Source organism: Mytilus galloprovincialis, chromosome 5 (genome assembly GCF_965363235.1).
Source record: "Mytilus galloprovincialis chromosome 5, xbMytGall1.hap1.1, whole genome shotgun sequence".
Taxonomy (NCBI): Eukaryota; Metazoa; Mollusca; class Bivalvia; order Mytilida; family Mytilidae; genus Mytilus; species Mytilus galloprovincialis.
The window spans coordinates 63,054,141-63,073,880 of NC_134842.1; the positions used below are offsets into that span (position 1 = coordinate 63,054,141).

The following is a 19,740-nucleotide window of genomic DNA, read 5'->3' on the forward strand; positions in this document are numbered from 1 at the left end:
CGAGTTGGTTGACCGTTATGGAATAACCGTTTCACAAATGATATCGGATATGTTCCTTACGTCGTAACTACAATCCCTTTCCCTTTCATGAATGTGACCTACCGAATTAGACTATTTACCTGATTTGTAATCACATTAGCCACACGACGGATGCCACATGTGGAGCAGGATCTGCTTACCCTTCCGGAGCACCTGAGATCACCCCTAGTTTTGGTGGGGTTCGTGTTGTTTATTCTTTAGTTTTCTATGTTGTGTCATGTGTACTATTGTTTTTGTGTTTTTCTTTTTCATTTTTAGCCATGGCGTTGTCAGTTTATTTTAGATTTATGAGTTTGACTGTCCCTTTGGTATCTTTCGTCCCTCTTTTATAACTAATGTGCTGATAATACAGCTGCTGATCTTCCACATTGACCTTACATATCATAGATACGGTAATTTTCTCTACATTTACTTCTGAAATAAGATGCTTCACCATAATTTAGAATGTTGTTCGAGGTCGATTTAACATTAAACTTTCAATCATTACACAACTACATGTCCATCATATTCCTCTAGGTTGCAACATTTACCTATAAATCGAATTCTCTGATAAGACATTGTTCACATTTGGGCTTAAGCTGTTTCGAATTTATATTTGGTAATCGGAAAAGTATCCACTTCTATATCAAAATGATTGTTTTACATAGCAATCACCATACTTTCTACCAGGATATCATCCTTCAGTATTCAATGAGTTACTGTCAAAGTAGTGTCAATCTGCTATCAGACAAAGAAGCTTAGATTTATGCTTGATTTAGTTTTTCAATTCACTCAGTTATTTGTGTCTCATCTAAATCAGTTAGCTTTGGTAGAAAATTTGGAGAGTGTTCGTTAATATATTTTACCTACAGCTTTGTATGCATGTCGAAACGCTCCCGAAACCAAACAAAAATTGGTATTAATTATCTTCTCAACTGATAAAATAATGAAATCCAATTGATGATTTCCTAACGTAAGCTTGAAATATGGCTTTGGGTAGCACGCTTTAATCAATAATATTCGATCGAGTTTAAAGTATAATAAATGTTCTTATTTTCCCCCGGACCGCATTATATTTCACCTCTATAGTGTCCAGGGTTAATCTATTTCGTTTTCTATTCAGTATATTCTAGGTAGATTTGTTTACTTATGAAGTGGTATTTTGGTCATTTATAGTTGTAATTAAACAACATACCCAAGCATATTTTCAGGAACAGTTTGTCTTACCAAGAAGGAAAAAACAATAACAAATGTACATGTAAGCATGAAATTTTTATTCCAAAACAGCATACAAATGTAGAAATACATACTGTAAACGTTCATATGTAAATCATGTTTCAGAACATCAGTTAAACTTTACACACTCTCTCTATATTTATGCATTGAAAAGGTGATAATTCTACATTTAATATATACAAGGAAAATCAAGTGATAAAAGTAAAATTTGCCCAGTCTAGGTCACGAAATCTGTAAGATTCAGTTTTGCCGTTTTAAAATTTTGAGTTTCTTTGTAATTATTCAAATTCGTTATATTCCTAAACCAGGGAACTAATAATAAAGAGGAAAACAAATGCAACTGTAGAAAACAATTATTTGGCCAATTTGCAATTTGATAGATTTACAAAGTGCACATTTTCACTTATATCGATATAATTGTGCATATCACAGATTTATGAAAATATACTTGTTTTCAAGAAGAATTATTCCAGTTTTCTAGTGTATGAAATTTTACCCACGTTATATACCAGGTGATATTTTCATTTGTCTCAGTTACAAAACAGCATGATTCATGATTCAACATTAGATTAGATTTAGTCTCACAACTTCAAACAAGTAAGATTCACAGAATAACACATTAATAAAGGCAACAGTATTATACCGGTATTCGAAAATAATAATGCGATTAAGGGAAAACAAATCCGGGTTGCAAACTAAAACTGAGATAAACACATCAACTAAAAGAAGAAAACAACGAAACAACAGAAACACTGGAGTGCAACAAAAAAATCAAAATGACAATGCAACACACACAGAAACGAACTATAAGATAACAACTGCCACTTTCTTGACTTGGTACATAAAAGAAAACATTTACAATGAAAACCATCTTAAAAAGAGGTACGAGAGACTTTTAAGACGCACTATATATAGGTCTCTAACTAGAAGCACGAATTTTCGAAGGAACCTGTGTCGCTTACCTTGGTCTATGTGTATTTTCAACAAATGACACTCTCCAACACTGTAAACTAGAATATAGTTAATTACTAAAATCGATGTTAATCGTGTTTTGCTGATTATTTAGTTTCTCTCTACATGCTTTTGTTTATGTTAAAACACAAAAGAGGGTTAGAAAATCCTAATTTAAGGACAATCACTTGTAAAGTGTGACAGTTTGCTAACTATATCGGCAATATTTGTTGTGTTAGTAGATCTTGCATTGCTTATCATTTCTATGATTTAAAGTGTCTATTTATATATTATTATTGTTATCATAAAAGGGGAAAAACGCCAACAAAATCGGCGGAAAATCATCATTAAAGGGTAATAACTACAAATGGGAGTTGTCGAACGATTTTCTCCAACTTGTTTTTATTTTCAAACATAAGGCAAAAGAGCAAAGAAATGGTAAAACTCCTCCCCAAAAGGCAGTAACTATAATTAGCATGATTGACATCGACTGATTTGTCGATCATACTTGCTTTTTTAAATTTCTCTCTACCTATTAAAGTTTTCACGATAATAGGCAATTCTTTTCATAATATATAATTTAAAATTATATCCATTAGGAGTATGAGTTTTGGCGCTTATGGACCTCAACATTCTTGACATTTATGCTCATGTCGGATTTACTCTATTTATAGATATAGGAAGATGTGGTATGAGTGCCAATGATACAACTCTCCATCCAAATAACAATTAATAAAAGACAACTATTATAAGTAAAGGTACGGCCTTCAACACGGAGCCTTGTCTCACACCGAACAGTAAGCTATAAAGGGCCCCAAATATTAGAAATGTAAAACCATTCAAACGGGAAAACAAACGGTATAATCTATATAAAAACGACTAACGAGAAACATCTACGAAAAACTACTGTACATCAGATTCCTGACTTTTTATAACAATTTTTAAAATAAAAGACAAAACTTGCATTTTGCCTCTATATTACATTTTTTTTTTGTCATTTTAGCAATTTTGATAGACAGGCGAGTTCATATGAAACATGTTTTATCAAGATATCCCTATATTGATTCGGGGCAAGTTTGGCCCAGTAGATTTAATATTTTTATAATAGTTAATGATGACGACGGACGACGGATATTAAGTGATGAGAAAAGCTCACTTGGTCTTTTAAGATTCTCGATCTCCAAATACCTGCACTATAACTAACAACTGACTATACCATATAATCGTACAGCTTTGATTTTTTTTGTGCTGGAAAGCTACATGATATTTATTTCTTTTCAGTGACCAAACCTAATGCTCTACTGTCGTATGTTGCTACTGTGTTGGCCATCAACTGTAATCTAAAACAAATTGGTCAGCACCAAGCCTAATATTAATAATTTTTACGCATTATATAACATTTCCACCTGAATAAGAAAACTAGAATTAGTCTGTACACAGATAGATTTCTTAAATGCATGATCTTAGATTTATTAATATAATCTGTCAGCTCATGATTAAGACACTACTATTTACTAAGCACATCCAACATATGCATTTTAAGCAAATTTTCTTTATTCTTAGCCATCACATAACATCAACGTCATATAACATTATATCTAAATTTTATTCGTCCATGTTAAAACTAATATTCAAAGCATTAATATTATCAGCCATATAAATTATTGTTATATATTAAAAATAATAGATGATAAAACAAAACCTTATAAACACCATTTGAATATATTATACATAAGAATATAGATCTTAGAGACAGTATATAAACTTCATTTTTAGGCTTTTGAAACAACATTACTCTTTTAATTATGTCATATGCTATTTCGAAATCTATATAAACTAAATATTTTGACAATTTTACATGTTTATATCATTGATGTAACAGTAGTTATATGATATTGGACTTTTGTCTATACAAAAAAAAAACATTGCGCTTATCATTCCTGATCTCCCTTTCAAACAATTTAACTAATCTCTCAATTAAGAATACATCTTGTTTGTAAATGGTGCTAGACTCATACCCCTTATAGATGAAGGATATGATGTAGAACATTTTGGTATTGGGGTTATTATTCATTTATTCCATAAATTTGTACATAAATAAAAACCTTAATCACAAATTAAATAAGTTATGTAACGTAGATATGAAAACAGTTTGTAACGCATGAAAAAATAAAACAAAAGCATATATTTTAAAAGCAAAGACATGGATGAAACATGATATGAATTCAGAAAGTCATATTGTACACAAAAAAAAGTAACAAATGTTCAGAGCCAATACAAAATGTTACAAGTTGTCAAAAAGGTTCGATAACCAAACAGTAGAAAAAGGTAAGTTCTGAAACGGATAAAAATATAAAAAACACCAAAAATTATAGAACGGAGCCTATAACGTTCTTAAATTTGCGCTTAAAAATCATTACGTATGTACGCAACTATCGATTTCATTTGAGCGCATTTCTTTTATAGGTAAATTCAGGTAAATACTAATTTTATAGACCTTTCAGTTAATTTTTCTTTACAACCTCAATGCAGCCGCAATAATCATCTGCCTCTCAAGTCTTATAAATTGGATTCATATGTAAAATTCAAATTATCATTTAGAATGGCCGTTCAATGTTTGCTAATTTTATCCTGCTTTTCTAATTCTTTACGACACTTATTTATAAGAATTCTCTGACTTAAGTGTTCCATCCATCGTACACTATGATTTTCCACTATTGACATCGACCCAGAGCCCCCTAAGTTTGTGATAAACGAAGGTCCATGCTATTTGATTGGCCAAATTTCCAAACTGTATTAGCTTCTATACAAAAGCGAACACTATTTAAAAAGACATGAAGGACACAGAATAATATTCAATCTGAATATTCGCAAAAAAGCTATTTTTGGCCACGAGCATCACTGAAGAGACATGTATTGTCGGATGAGCATCTGGTGCAAGAAAATTTGGGACCGTTAATGTTATTTGATAAACTATCAACTGTGGGATTTATGAGCGCCACTGATAAGTCTTATGTAGACGAAACGTGCGTCTGACGTACTAAATGTATCATTATTATAATCCTGATAGTTTTGATAACTATTATCACAATCACTTTGTAAATATATTTTAGTGCAATAGCTATTGAAATATGAATTTACAATTTCTTTTTTTTAATTAACTCTATTTCTACCTGTGTTACCTGTAAAATCGATGCGCGCAGAGGTAATCCAAAGCTGCGCGCATAAGTAAAACAACATTATGCCCTAATACGTTCAATATGTCATGGAAAACAAACACAACGTCAAGTACAATCTTAATAGTAATTATTATGATAATAGTAGAACTGTAAGCGAGAGTAAAAAATAAAACATAAATTCATTTCAAAGATTCGAGGATACATTAAATCATTAAAATATGTGTTTACTACATTTATACAGAGAGCAACGAGAGTTATTATAAAACAATTTAAAACATGGAAAAATTGACAAAAAGTAGACTGAAGCCGTGGTTGTTTCTTAATATACAATAGCAAAACAAAGACTTGCAGTACACTTACAAACGAACAAACATGACGTGTATGCGTATGATACACAATTTTAAAAAGTTGTTAAACTGATAATCAAAACATACTCACCACTTCTCGATCAATGGAAAATCAGTATTTTTTTTTATTTGTCCTTATGCATGACTCTTCGTGCACTTTAAAATGCTATACAGAAATAACTTATAAATAAAGAATAATTAAGGTAGTATGGGTGTATTTCGCCATCTTGGATTGTAAATTAAGAGAACCTTAGGAATAGATTTCAAAATTTGCAAAATTTGACGAGTAATGTAGATAACCAATCAGAATTTACATTTAAAAGAATAAATTTTCAAAGATTTTAACTTATAAATATTGGTATTTTAACAAGCGTAGCTAATTTTTTCTTGATTTTTAAAGTTTTTAAATTGTAAGGGGAGATGTTTCTGAAATTGTGCATTTCTGAAGGAATTTACATGAAATTTTGCTTTTCTATATTTTAGCCGGAAAAAAACGCACGGGGAACCTATCTTTTCTTTTGATTTTCTCAAAGCATTTACTAAAATCTATCTTCCTGTATTTTATTTTACAATTCTATCATTAATTTTAGCTTCTTCATATAATGATGTTTATCCTTTACAATCCATACACAATGTATTATTTTGTCACAACCTGTACATTGACAAAATGTCCGGTGACCTATCATTTCTATTATATTTTTATTATCACAACATATACTACATTTTGGAAAAGTATGAATGAAATTTATACTTTTCAGTTGAGACTCTCATACCACCTTAACGGACACTCTAAATAACTGTAATAACGATATGTACAATCAGCCGATGCAATTGCCGTAGGAAATAAAAAAAATCATTTTAAAGTACATACTTACAACTTTTTCGTCCAACCAAAATGCTCGAATGTGTGCTTTCTTAGTTTCATAGCATATAGTTTCCCCGTTCATTGTATCGTATTCATGATATTGCAAACAAAAAATAACACTGTTTGTAATGAGTTTTCACTTATTTTGTTTGTGTCCTAATATTATTATTTTTGGTCTTAAACAATTATTTCAAGCTTTTATCATTTAAATAAAGAAAATACAAATATGACATGCAATCACTGTCACAAATTGAGCATAGTTATAATACTAATGAGTCACCTTACAAAACATAAAACTGGAAGAATGAACTTTTATTTACAAACGTCTGTGACACAAGTTTTCTGAATATCAGAACTGAATTCATGTACATGATGAAAAAAACTATCTAGAAAATATACCTTCATGTGATAATTGTAGAGATAAATGGGCTAAATATTTTAGAAATTTAATCAAAACTTCAGTTTCTTGGACATTTATATCCTTTGAACAGACATCTCTGACGTTTTCGTTTAACAAATAAACACAAGCGGATTTTACCCAGCATTTATTGCTGTAAATTTACCTAATTTCAAATTAAATAATATCTCCGGAATATATTCATCTTCAAACCATATGTCATTTTAAAAAGAAGGATTAATGCACTTATTTTTAAGTTAATAATTATATCAGTCGAAAGTAAATCTTTTCCATATGTGTCGTCGTTTGTCATCTTGACAAAAAACATTTTACGTTAGTAACGTCATTACCTCCCCTGAAACTGTTACGTATGCAATAAATCGCTGGACTGAACGCACTACTTCCCCTTACTCTGTGGTACCATAATCAACGTTCTGTGAATCTATTTGCACCTTAAGTGACTCATCTGAGCCATTAACAGGATCGACTTTTTTATTGATCACTTGTTCAGAATTGTTTTGGTCCAGCAACTGAAAATCAAAAATATCATCAAATATATCATCATCGAAGTAAAAGCAACCAAGTTCGAAAACATCTGCTACTAGACTAGCGATGTACTCTGCAAATTGAAATTATCAGTGGAGGTTGGCACCGGCCAATTTATACAAATCACAAATAAAATACTTATTTCGGCAGAAAGATTGTCAATTCCAAATTTATTAATCTTGTACGGGTGTGTGTATATCAAATGACTGTTCAAACTATAGTGTGTTCGACACCAACTTGTGCTATACATATATATATATAAATTATTGTACTCTACAGGCAAAATATTACAATAATTATGTTAAGATCACTCATTTAGAAAGAATGGTAATATATGTCCAAGCTTTTCTTAAATTTTTGAAAAAGACGTCTGGAAATTGTAGAATATTCATATATTTTTAAAGACAAACACGAGCCATTTGTCGACAGATTTTTGGAGGGGGATTTATGGAAGTTATTTGATTTACTTGAATATGATTATATATTTAATGAACTCCAATATATTCTTTAGATGTATCAAATACTATGTATTCACATCGTACACCTGTTAATCTTTACTATTTCTTATTCGCATAACAACAATTATGACAATACCATACATATCATGGCATTCACTTACATGTATGTCTTATTATAATGTACGTATGCATGTAGTTGGAACTACACTAGTGCTGTCTACATAAGAGAATTGTTTAAATGCCTGGTGCATGTGTGAATTATACAGGGTTTCAGAGGGCGCAGATGTAATTCCAAAATCTGAAATTCAACTGTGTTCTCTATTTGACAATTATAGACAGATTTTTGGAGGGGGATTTATGGAAGTTATTTGATTTACTTGAATATGATTATATATTTAATGAACTCCAATATATTCTTTAGATGTATCAAATACTATGTATTCACATCGTACACCTGTTAATCTTTACTATTTCTTATTCGCATAACAACAATTATGACAATACCATACATATCATGGCATTCACTTACATGTATGTCTTATTATAATGTACGTATGCATGTAGTTGGAACTACAGGAAGACCAATAAAAAATGAAAAAGAAAGATAATAAACTTGAAAAAACGGATGTGTTTATTACTTTTACGTATCAAGTGTCTATAATTGTCAAATAGAGAACACAGTTGAATTTCAGATTTTGGAATTACATCTGCGCCCTCTGAAACCCTGTATAATTCACACATGCACCAGGCATTTAAACAATTCTCTTATGTAGACAGCACTAGTGGAGCTTATTATCAATAAATAATTTGTGCCTTCAAAAGACGGATTTTGTTGTGACAATTGCGTAAATAGTATGAATAATTATCAATATTTTATAAAAACAATTTACAAAAGTTTCGACATCTTTTGTCCTTTCTAGATTGCTGTATCAAATACAATTAGTTACCTTATGCTCAGTTTCCATAACTAAAGCCTCATTGTTATTCCGTAATATTTTTTGGCGAATAACTGAAAGAACAATATTACATAATTATATATGATCCGATAATATCAAAGGTAGATGTTAGAAAAAAAAATTCTATTGTAACGTGTAACAGTCAAAATGTTCTCCCAATGTCTGTGTAATATTAATGGCGATTTCATTTGATTCGGAACAGAAATGTGTGTTTGTTAAAGTTCACGCACATATTGTTTATAAAGGTATACGTGTATGAAAGTTTGGAAGGGAATCATAACAGAAAATCTCATATAGTTTGTAATGCTATGCTTGTCTTCAAAGATTGCATTTTTTACTATGAGTTGGTTATCTTAATCATTGTTACCTTTTCAAAATATCATCAATACATAAGCAAAGTTTTGGAGAAAACCAGCTGTCTACACATTACTTGTATACGCTATGCCCGTTATTGTGGCATTACGGATTTCGATGAGTGTTAAATGTGTACTACTGGTACATTGAATCAGGATTTAGTTTCAACAAAATACTTAATACCTTTAATAAATTCTTTTAATTAATTTTTGTTGTAGCCATAAACAAATTATTTCAAATGGAAAGCTAATTGATTTTTACAGTGATGCTATTTACCAAACCGGAAAATCTCGATTTTATTCGGGTATAAATTATTTACTCTTTAAATTAACTTATTCTTAAATGTTAATGACACAAATTCATCGGTACAATTAGATCATTCTTTGAATGTTTTTTTGTATAGATATTTTAAATGTGTTCAATATAAATTAAACCATACTAAGTATTATTCGTGTTATTGTTCAATCTGTTGGTTCCTTTAGTTTGGCATTGCACAAGATCATGTTTTTTAAACACTAAATTAGTTATACATTGAATGTGTATTGATAGAAATTTCAGTCTTAGATACATGAGTTCTTATTGACTTTGAATAAGCTGTCAGCAACTGAAAAATACTCTAAGATATGTAAATATTCTTTTTTGTGAAAAAAATAAAGTACATGTATGTTTTTATTTCCTTCGACGTCCGGTCGGTGAATTTGTTAGATGTTTTAGCAAATTCAACACTATTTGAATATCCAATAAAAGTTGCTTTCTTCCATCTACAGCATTAAAACAAAATGACTTAATTAAATTCCTATAAATGTTATTTCTATATACAATACAATATAATTTTTAAAATGTTGCATTGTATTAATACCTTTTCCCTTTAAGAACCACCGTATTCCAACTACAACAAATGCTACTACAATACAGGTACATGTAGTTACCAGGACTACCGGGATAATACTGGAAGTGACATCATCCTTTTCTGCATTTCGTTTAAAATCTAGAAATCGCAACATATATCCTTATGCAAAGAGATAGTGCTTATATGCAAAACTTATATCATTATTTTATCTTTGTATGTATAAAGAAAGATGTTTCGTACATGAAGTTTCATTATTTTCGGATTAGATAGATATAAGAATATGTGGTAAGAGTGACAATGACACAACTCTCCATTCATCCATAAAAGTAAACTAGTATAGGTCAAAGTACGGTCTTCAAGCATGGAGCATTGGCTCACACCACATAACAAGCTATAAAGGGCCCAAACAATGACTAATGGAAAACCGTTCAAACGGGAAAACTAATGGTCTAATCCATTTAAAAAAACGAGAAACGCTTATGAACCACATCAACAAACGGCAACTTATGAACATCAGATTCCTGACTAAAGCTCATATCAGGTTCTCTTAAAAAGTTCTTTACAAAGTTGATAAAAATAAAGTGTTAATGATGATATACCTATAGTATAGACAGAAAGAGGTTACCAGTTTGATGCAACAGTGATTCAACTTACCTCGACATGATGGTCACTTTTGTTGCATGATGGATTGAAAGTAAAATTGAGAATAGAAAAGGGGAATGTGCCAAAGAGACAACAACCCGACCATAGAAAAAAAAACAACAGCAGAAGGTCACAAACAGGTCTTCAATGTAGCGAGAAATTCCCGCACCCGGAGGCGTCCTTCAGCTGGCCCCTAAACAAATATATACTAGTTCAGTGATAATGAACGCCATACTAATTTCCAAATTGTACACAAGAAACTAAAATTAAAATAATACAAGAATAACAAAGGCCAGAGGCTCCTGACTTGGGACAGGCGCAAAAATGCGGCGGGGTTAAACATGTCTGTGAGATCTCAACCCTCCCCTATACCTCTAGCCAATGTAGAAATAGTAGTATACTATATTATGAGGTATATATTTGTATGATTCGTTTGTATCAAATTAACCATCCAGTCCAAAAATTATTGTTGGTTTTCCAATTACACTCTACGCTTATGTTTGATTTATTAGAGGTGTTCATGCCATCAAAAATTAAAAAAAACAATTGCAACAGTTACTGTACCTGAGTAAATGCATGAGTATTTTTATTTCGTTAAATTGATAATATACTCAGGAGTACACAGTTTTTATCCACCAACAATACTTTCATAAAAAGCGATATTCAAACTCATATATCGAAGACAAACTAAAAAGGCAATAACCAAAAAAATGGCGAAAGGCCAACAACAGTCTACAAAACTCAACATTGGAAACCTGGGACCGAGCAACACATGTAAGGATTTGTAAACTAGTATCATGTAAACTTCACATTGAACTTATTTCATAGAACGTTAGAATAAAAGGTTACTAAAAAGGTAAATTTCCATCGTTTAAACATAAACAACATTTTTGGTGTAATATTTTTTTATGAAAATCAATAATTAAAAAAAGGTTGCTCACCTTTACAACAATCGTAGGTACGATTATTTATGTCTATAATTTTGTCGTCTATATAGCAGAGTACGTGTATAACACCTTTGCAATTGCCGTCTTGCAGAGTACAGTTTAGTCTGTATTCGCTTGAAAAGAGACTTCCAGACGAATTGTGTGTTCTACCTTCTAGTGTACCATTTTCATCCTGTATATTAGATATCTTAGAAGATTACACAAATAAAAAACATTGGTTACAGAGTGGTTCAGATACTGTAGATTAATTATCTTCGTGGTTGCTCATTTTCCTAGCTTGCTAAAAACTTGCCTTTTCGTGGATATGTGAGTTAAATGGTTTTGCAAAAGTCAGTATATAACCTGATAGCAATTTGTATTTCATTGAACATTCAAAGGAGTAGGTCCGGTAAGGACCGATTTTGGCCTCAAATTTCAGATTCATCTGACAAAAGATTTTGACCACTTTTTAAACACTTAAGTGACTATTTCATTTGATTCAATTAATTTATGTGAAAGATTTTAACTAATTTAGTCATTAAAAACGTTCCGATTCAAGCTTAAATATGACAAATCTACCAAATATGCCGAAAAATGTCACTTTTCAGATGGTTTTTGTCAAAAATGAAAGTGGCCGCATCCGTGTTTATCCTCAACCTTTATATATGTTATGTATTATCATCAAATACAACTTACGTTTCAATATTTAGGATGAACACGAAAGCGGCCAAAACCGTCTAAAATTTAACTAAAATGCTAGAATTATGAAGATTTCAGTAATTTGGCATGACTTATTGGTGCTAGTACCCGATATATGTGCATTGTATTGTCAAAACACCCATATTTATGTAGCAGAAGCATTCTACTGTCCATTAAATAACTAAAATTTTACATTTTAACAATTTTGTAAAACTGCTGTATTTTGGGGCCAAAAATGAGTCTTACTGAACTTACTCCTTTGTATTTCATCTGTACCTACAAAACCTACGAAAATTGGTATCCAACAAATACTAATGAATCTACGATAGTTCATCTTCAATGATCAGGATTATGAGGTTGGATTAAAAATCCAATTCTTGTTTGTTTCTAGTTAAATGTCGGTTGGTCTCTTTGTTTACTCCACAAGTAGTAAATCATCCTACTGATTAAAAAAGGGACGAAAGATACAAGAGGGACAGTCAAACTCAATCGAAAATAAACTGACAACGCCATGGCTAAATATGAAAAAGACAAACAGACAACAATAGTATACATGGCACAACATCGAAAACTAAAGAATAAGCAACACGAACCCCACCAAAAACCAGGGGTGATATCAGGTGCTCCGGAAGGGTAAGTAGATCCTGCTCCACATGTGGCACCCGTCGTGTTGCTCATGTTATAACAAATCTGGTAAATAGTCTAATTCGATAGGTCACATTTAGTGTGGTGAGTGCTGCAATGCAAACCAACAATTGCCCAAGAGAAAATGCACTGTTTTTATATGTGAACTGAAACTTTGTTTCATGCTTGCTTTTTAATAATCTGATAAATAAATTTGTGACATATTGGCATCATGTTTAGACATTTTTGGATTTTTTGATAGGACACTTACAAATAAACTCTTTTTCTTTTTGTTATGATATTATCTGTATTTTTTGTATTTGTATTACATTCTTCGACACTAAACTTTATTGTTTGCAATAGTATAGCTCAAACATTGGTTCAGTTAAGGACATCCCTTCACCAAACCTGTTGCATGTAAACTTATTAATACTACTACTCCATTCGTCGAGAATACTATTATCAACATTAATTTCAATAACTTGTTAGGTACTCTTAGATATGTATCCTGCTGTTTTTTCTTATCATATTAGTTGTTTTCATGTTTCGGACCATTCCGGTCAATCAAGCCATTTCATCTAACGTTTTATCATTGTAAGTATTCCATACAGAATCGATCGTTCATCATCATATCTTAATCTATAGAAGGTATGATCATTTACTGCATACTCCATCGAATAAAAAAAAATTTAAATGTGAACTTTATAAGCAGAATAAGACGGAAAAAGAGATACAAACCTCTGTGTGAAAGGTACAGGTAGCAATAGGATAAATGTCTAGAAGATCAAACGTCCACAGTAATTTCTGATTGTTACATTGTAATTCTGTCTTGATTTCTCTAACATCTGGGTAACCTTAATTAAGAGTGAAGTTAAAAAAAAGGTAACTTGAAGCAAACGAAGAAATATTAGAAATGTTCACTTCAGAATATTCTATTCTTTGTATAATACGATGTATTATCTTATTCCATTTTTTGGGGTTTTTTTTTTTTGGAGGGGGGATAAAAACAGAATTGCTTCTACGTTAAAATTTTAAATGATTTGAAATTATCATTACGATCGCAGACTAAAACATTGGAAACAGAGAGAGAAAGAAATCCGTGTCCTAGCTTCCACGGTGGGTATGGTTGTCCTGCGAGAGAATGTTCTGTGCTGGTGATTCGGTCCTGACGGGTGCTGGTGATCAATGAAAAAACAAAGACGAAAATGATGATTTTTGACGTTTTCACTCATAAAAAATAGAAGAAAACAGTTGAGATTTTTCAATTTTGTTTCTTATGGGTTTATATGTAAACCATTAAAAAGTTGACCCTCTAAACTGTTTCAGTAAGCGTAACACAAAAATGCTCATTTTCAGAAAATCTCGAACTGAAAAAATAAAACAAAAATGCTCATAGAGTCCGCTTTCTATACCGCAATCCACACGACAAAACTATTTTGTGAAAAAACATTGCAATTTATTAAAATTTAGCATTTTTTCAATTTATTCATGTCCTGATACTGTGCTGGTGGGTCCTGTCATTGTGCTGGTGGGTCCTGATACGGTGCTGGTGATTTTGGATAAGAAGTTGCTCATATTTGAAACAAATGTTACAAAATCAATAAAATTGGGCAGATAATTATTGTCAATAGGATCTATGACTCCTATTTTAGCTCTTGTGCATCCATTTGACTGTTTAATATGTGTTTTCAAATGTTCGTTACTTGTATTACACAATTACATAAAAGGGCAACATCTTTCGTCCAATATCAGATAACAATATATAGTATCTAAAATAAGAATAGTTTTATTAAGATATTAAATGCCCCTTACATTGATGCTTCAACAATGATCAAAGCCCATGCTGCATAGACATGTTTGTTAGCGCTCCGCATACACCTCCACACTTACTCAACCCCCCCCCCCCCCCATTTTCCCATTTTCTCCTTCATTGTTACAGTGGTGTAGCAACACTACAATTTATCACAAAAATAATAACACAAAGACACACATTATTGAACAACAAATGCTCACAGGTACTGAAAGCTAGTTCAAAGCCGCATTTTCAACTTATAGATAAACCATGTTCTCATATGCAAAAATCCCAATCGTGTCGATTTAAAAAGTCTCAAAACTTAAGTTCACATTTTAATGTTTGATTAAGCAGAACTTTAATTAAAAGTGTGCAGTGAATCTTGTGTTCACAATAGTTATTGTCATAATTATGTTTACATAAGACTTATAAAGGAATTAAGAAGGTACCAAGAAATATTTTACAGTTCAATTTAATGATCATGAATGGAAGGAAATGGTACGGAAGTTTACATAGGACAAAAAGAAATTGATAGTATTTTTTGGCGAAAGACTTAAACGCTTCTTTGCATTATATAGTAAAACTCTTCTTTAAAAGCATGCAAAAAATAACTTTGATTGACTTGCTTGCTATGTTTGCTCCAAGGATATTTTCAAACAATAGGTAGGCGGAGATTCAATACATACTGGGATTTGATTGGACAAATACAAACTGACAGGAATTGAAGTTAATGTTTATTGTCCAAACAAATTCTAGTATATAGTAAACAAACTACTTACCTGTCGTTTACAACCATCCAAACAATCATAGCAAGCAATATAATCAAGGTTTGCTTTGCATGTATTTATAGAAGAGCTGTAAATTCTAAAAAAAAATCTTGTCGTAGATGGTTAAATCCTCAACAAAATATCATTAACTTTGTTGGAACGAATAAAGGTTTTAAATCAAATTTTCGTGGACTTTTTAGCTTCCACCCTGACAAGGCATGTAAGCTGTTCGTATGCTGTTGTACCTGACGCACTGAAACTTTCACATTTCCATCTTCTTTTCTGAAATATTTTACCCAGCTCATACTTGACAGGATTGTTATTTTAGTAAAAGGTGTAACCAATGAATTGAACACTAGTTAAAAATTCCACAATACTATATAATTCATTTTATGTGTCAATTTGTTCGAAAAAAATCGAAAAGAAGAGAGTTTTTTAATGTCATGGTTATCTGTCGCTATCTAGATATATGCTTAGCATTTATTTCAGATGACACGGACTCCTCACCCAGATGACCCTGCTGCCTTTCATAACTTTATCCGTATACAATTATTTTAAAATAGATAACCAAAGGCTGCAACTCGTATTTTTGTATTTAAATGATTCGTTGTAACGAGAATATTTGTGGTGAATGGAAACTGTGAGGGTCAAAATCTTAAATTGCTTATAAATGTTGCTGGACCCAGTTTCGTTATCTGATCTGAATTTTCTAAAATGTGCAAGGTAGATAGACATTTTGATTTTTTTTACTCGGTAAGTTTGCCCCAATCGCTTGAACTTTTGCAATATTACAGCCAATTTCAATGAGTGTGTAGACAAAGGGATTACTTTGGTTATGTTGCTTGCTGAACAGAAAAGTCATTGTAAGTTATGTAAACTACCCTACTTTAAGAGTAGACTAGTCCGACAAATGACACATCTTTCTGTCTGTAGGACCAAGCTACTTCGAAAGGAGGGTACTTTACCTTACCTAACAATGACCTCACGGTTTAGCTAACAAGCTATTTTGGAATTTTGAAATGAAAAAGCTAAGAAATCTTAGTTTTGTTAGTGTGTACTAGGTTTTCGAATAAAAATACCTGATAACCCTTCAGACAAAAAAAAAATGTTGAAAATATCTTACAGATACAGCAAGTGATTCTTAATAGCTATAAGATACATTTTTCTTTTAAAATACAACTTTTAAATCTTACGGGAAACTATTCCAAGCTTAAAACTTTCACTGTAACCTCGCATTAACTCATCCCCCATCCCCCCCCCCCGAAAAAAAACCGCAAAACAAGCAAACCCGCAATACTATTGTCATTCTTATAGTCAGCACTCAATTGTTCACAAACAAATGTGTTTAAAGCTGCTAAAGACATATGATTCAAACGCTCAGTAAGTCCTTTTTTCTATATTTTTGCTCTCCATTTTTATGCAAAACCTTTTACATTTTTATTTTATCGGTTATTGTTGAAGGTCGTACGATGACGTATGGTTGTTAACACATACTTTCTTTTGTTTCTTATGGAAATTTTTCCATTGACAACAAACATACCACATCATCTGCATTATATAAGTATTGTATAAATTACAACGTATTTTGGTAATCTTGCAAAATGATCGTAATCCCGAAAATCGTTAACATATTTTCTTATCTTAAAAGGGGCAAGAAGGGTTCCATCAACAGGCCAATAAATAAAATTACAGTTAATTTAAAAAATAGGTGTATTTTTTCTCTCATAATAACAGTAAACAGATTCACAACAATGTCAATTTCAAGAAAGCAGACCACAGTTAATTAGTCAATAACAATGCAGCATCAATGATCTTGAATATATGCTTCTTTTAACTAAAATATAAAGGCACAGAACCAGGACATTGGAGCACAGTACCAGGACCGTTTTTCTTATCACCAGCACAGCGTCAGGACAATTCCGTTTAACGAACTTGTACGACTTTTGCAATATAATATTGTTGTAATATACTTTGCATAGTACTTATGACGCATCAGAGAAAAATTAAGCAACAAAACAGTCGTTTTATTGCCGTTCTGATACAATGTAAACAAACCCACCAGCACAGAATCAGGACCCACCAGCACCTGACAGGACCAAATCACCAGCACAGTACGTTCTCTCGCAGGACAACCATACCCACCGTGGCTTCGGTATGAGAGGGAAATTGATCCTTAATAAATCCAATAGAATAGTAGTAATCATGTCACTTATAATCAAAATCATATTATAATCAACAGCTCATAGAGTGTTACATTTTTCTTTGTTTCTGAATTGATTTTTTTAATATAGAAGTAAATATAATGTTGTTGTTAAATCATCTAGTTTGTTTTGTAAGATAAATGTCAATCTTCGAAGTGATATGTAATCATTGTTGTATTGTACCTTATTAATTTGAGTACAATAACATTTTGAATTACCCAAAAGTACTGTCGATGCATTACTATATGCTTCTCACGCATAACTACAGGAAGTTATAGCGCCACCGAGATTGAATTGTAACACTGCATGATCTGCAAACCAAAAAGCCTAATACTTTCAAATGAAGTCGCTTTATACGGAACATTACTTCAATTTCCCATTAGTAATGAATGTTTTAGCATAATAAGGGTTTGGAATAAATTTTCCCGTTTGTTCTAATTCATCAGATTTGATTTGATTAAGATTGAAAAGAAGATAACGTTGTGTTTTTTCTGCTAGGATTCTTTCACTCTATAGCACGTGTTGTAACAGTATAAATGCATTAAATCTTACTTCTGTATTTGATTTCATGAAGTTTAATGGTGTCAGTATATTCATCGAAATCATGAGCGCATGTGTATGCATCAATATCCTTCTCGTTAAAGCTATAAATATAAAGGGTAGCACCATAGCAGTCTTTATCAACTGTCTCTTTGTACTTTTTCGAATCTGAGGGAGTCCCATTCAGTACTAAATTGGTTTGTCTTTTTCCTTTTGTCCATCTTCGAGTGGATGTGCCATTGCAGAAACTTCCGACATTTATTTTGCAATGTAATAACACAGTATTTCCGAATATAATGATTTCGTTCGCAATCTTCCACTTGACTGCAAAACAATATTTCAAGATTAGTACGGAAGAAAACACGATATCAGTTTTCACAGGTTTTTTAGCTTCAGGTTATTTCATTAACGGAACCTGAACTGCTATTCATTTCGGATCACGTGCGCTCACCCTAGCTTTTTACTAAAAAAAAATTGCGTAACGTTTTGATTTTGTTTTTAGTATTTTATTATGCTCTGTACCCTTTGTCTTTGAATATAAACTCATCATAGATACCAGGACTAACTTTTGTATATACGCCAGACGCGTGTTTCGTCTACAAAAGACTCATCAGTGACGCTCGAATCCAAAAAAGTTTTTTAAAAAATGAATAAAGCCAAATAACGTAATCAGGGTCTTGAAAGCTTCTATATTTGGTGCTTTCATTGTCCATTCAGGTAATTTATTCCAGGCTATTATTGTCTAATGGTTTTGTTTTCATTTTACGGAATTAACAATTCTGTCATTGCTGAATTATACATGAATACTTTTCATATATCTTTTACAAAAGCTAGAATTAACTGACGGTCAAAGATCCAATACTTAATTCTAAAATTAAGAATGAGACAACAAAGGTGAATATTTTATGTAAATTTTTCCCTATGACTTCCATAGTTGATTTCACTCCTGTGAACCTTTTTCATAGTACATTTACACTAACATACCTTCTGACAGTTGGTGTGTGCCATCACAAGCCATAAGTGAGAATAACAAATGAAACACTACGTAGAAAAGAGACAATACAGGTTTCTTTCTGGATCTAAAAAAAGCATATGAATACTACAAATTATGGTACAAGTTATAAGTAAATTTTAGTCAAATTTTGTACAAATTGTAATTTGTACAATCATTGTTTGTACAAATTACAATTCGTACAAAGTCAAAATACAAATTACAATTTGTACGATTATTTTGTACAAAATATAATTTGTACAAAATGTTACCTTGTACACAACATACAATGTATGTATCATGTGATTCAATTGTTTTTTTTTAAATTGTATTGTTTTTCTGATATTTTGCCGGTATCACAGAAAGGCTTTATAGAAGACCACGAACATTTGTCCAAATGT

The 19,740-nt window shown here is 31.6% G+C and overlaps 1 protein-coding gene across 3 annotated transcripts; it reads right to left on the reverse strand.

Annotated features, from left to right (window-relative positions):
- Nucleotides 1–1,275: 1,275 nt before the first annotated feature.
- Nucleotides 1,276–19,422, reverse strand: LOC143076227 (uncharacterized). 3 transcript variants are annotated; one of them, XR_012978569.1, is made up of 8 exons: nucleotides 19,333–19,422; nucleotides 18,361–18,672; nucleotides 13,787–13,902; nucleotides 11,741–11,918; nucleotides 10,167–10,295; nucleotides 8,945–9,006; nucleotides 3,612–7,523; nucleotides 1,276–3,495 (listed from the first exon to the last, which is right to left on the reverse strand). XR_012978569.1 is itself a non-coding variant. In XM_076251944.1 (7 exons), exons 1-7 carry the CDS (start codon nucleotides 19,364–19,366, stop codon nucleotides 7,401–7,403), a joined length of 954 nt encoding a protein of 317 aa, XP_076108059.1. In that variant the 5' UTR covers nucleotides 19,367–19,422; the 3' UTR covers nucleotides 1,276–7,400. The 3 variants fall into 3 exon arrangements, 2 of the variants coding, with proteins under 2 accessions (XP_076108059.1, XP_076108060.1); XM_076251944.1 differs by having other exon boundaries at nucleotides 1,276–7,523; XM_076251945.1 differs by lacking the exon at nucleotides 18,361–18,672 and having other exon boundaries at nucleotides 1,276–7,523; nucleotides 19,333–19,421.
- Nucleotides 19,423–19,740: the final 318 nt, after the last annotated feature.

What these genes read in the sequence shown, in the direction of transcription:
- LOC143076227 (XM_076251944.1), bottom strand. Translation starts at nt 19,366, where the DNA reads ATGGCTTGTGATGGCACACACCAACTGTCAGAAG. An exon ending in CACACACCAACTGTCAGAAG is followed by an intron (nt 18,673 to 19,332) that starts GTATGTTAGTGT and finishes ATTGTTTTGCAG; the next exon opens with TCAAGTGGAAGATTGCGAAC. An exon ending in TTATGGAAACTGAGCATAAG is followed by an intron (nt 7,524 to 8,944) that starts GTAACTAATTGT and finishes TTTGATTTTCAG; the next exon opens with TTGCTGGACCAAAACAATTC.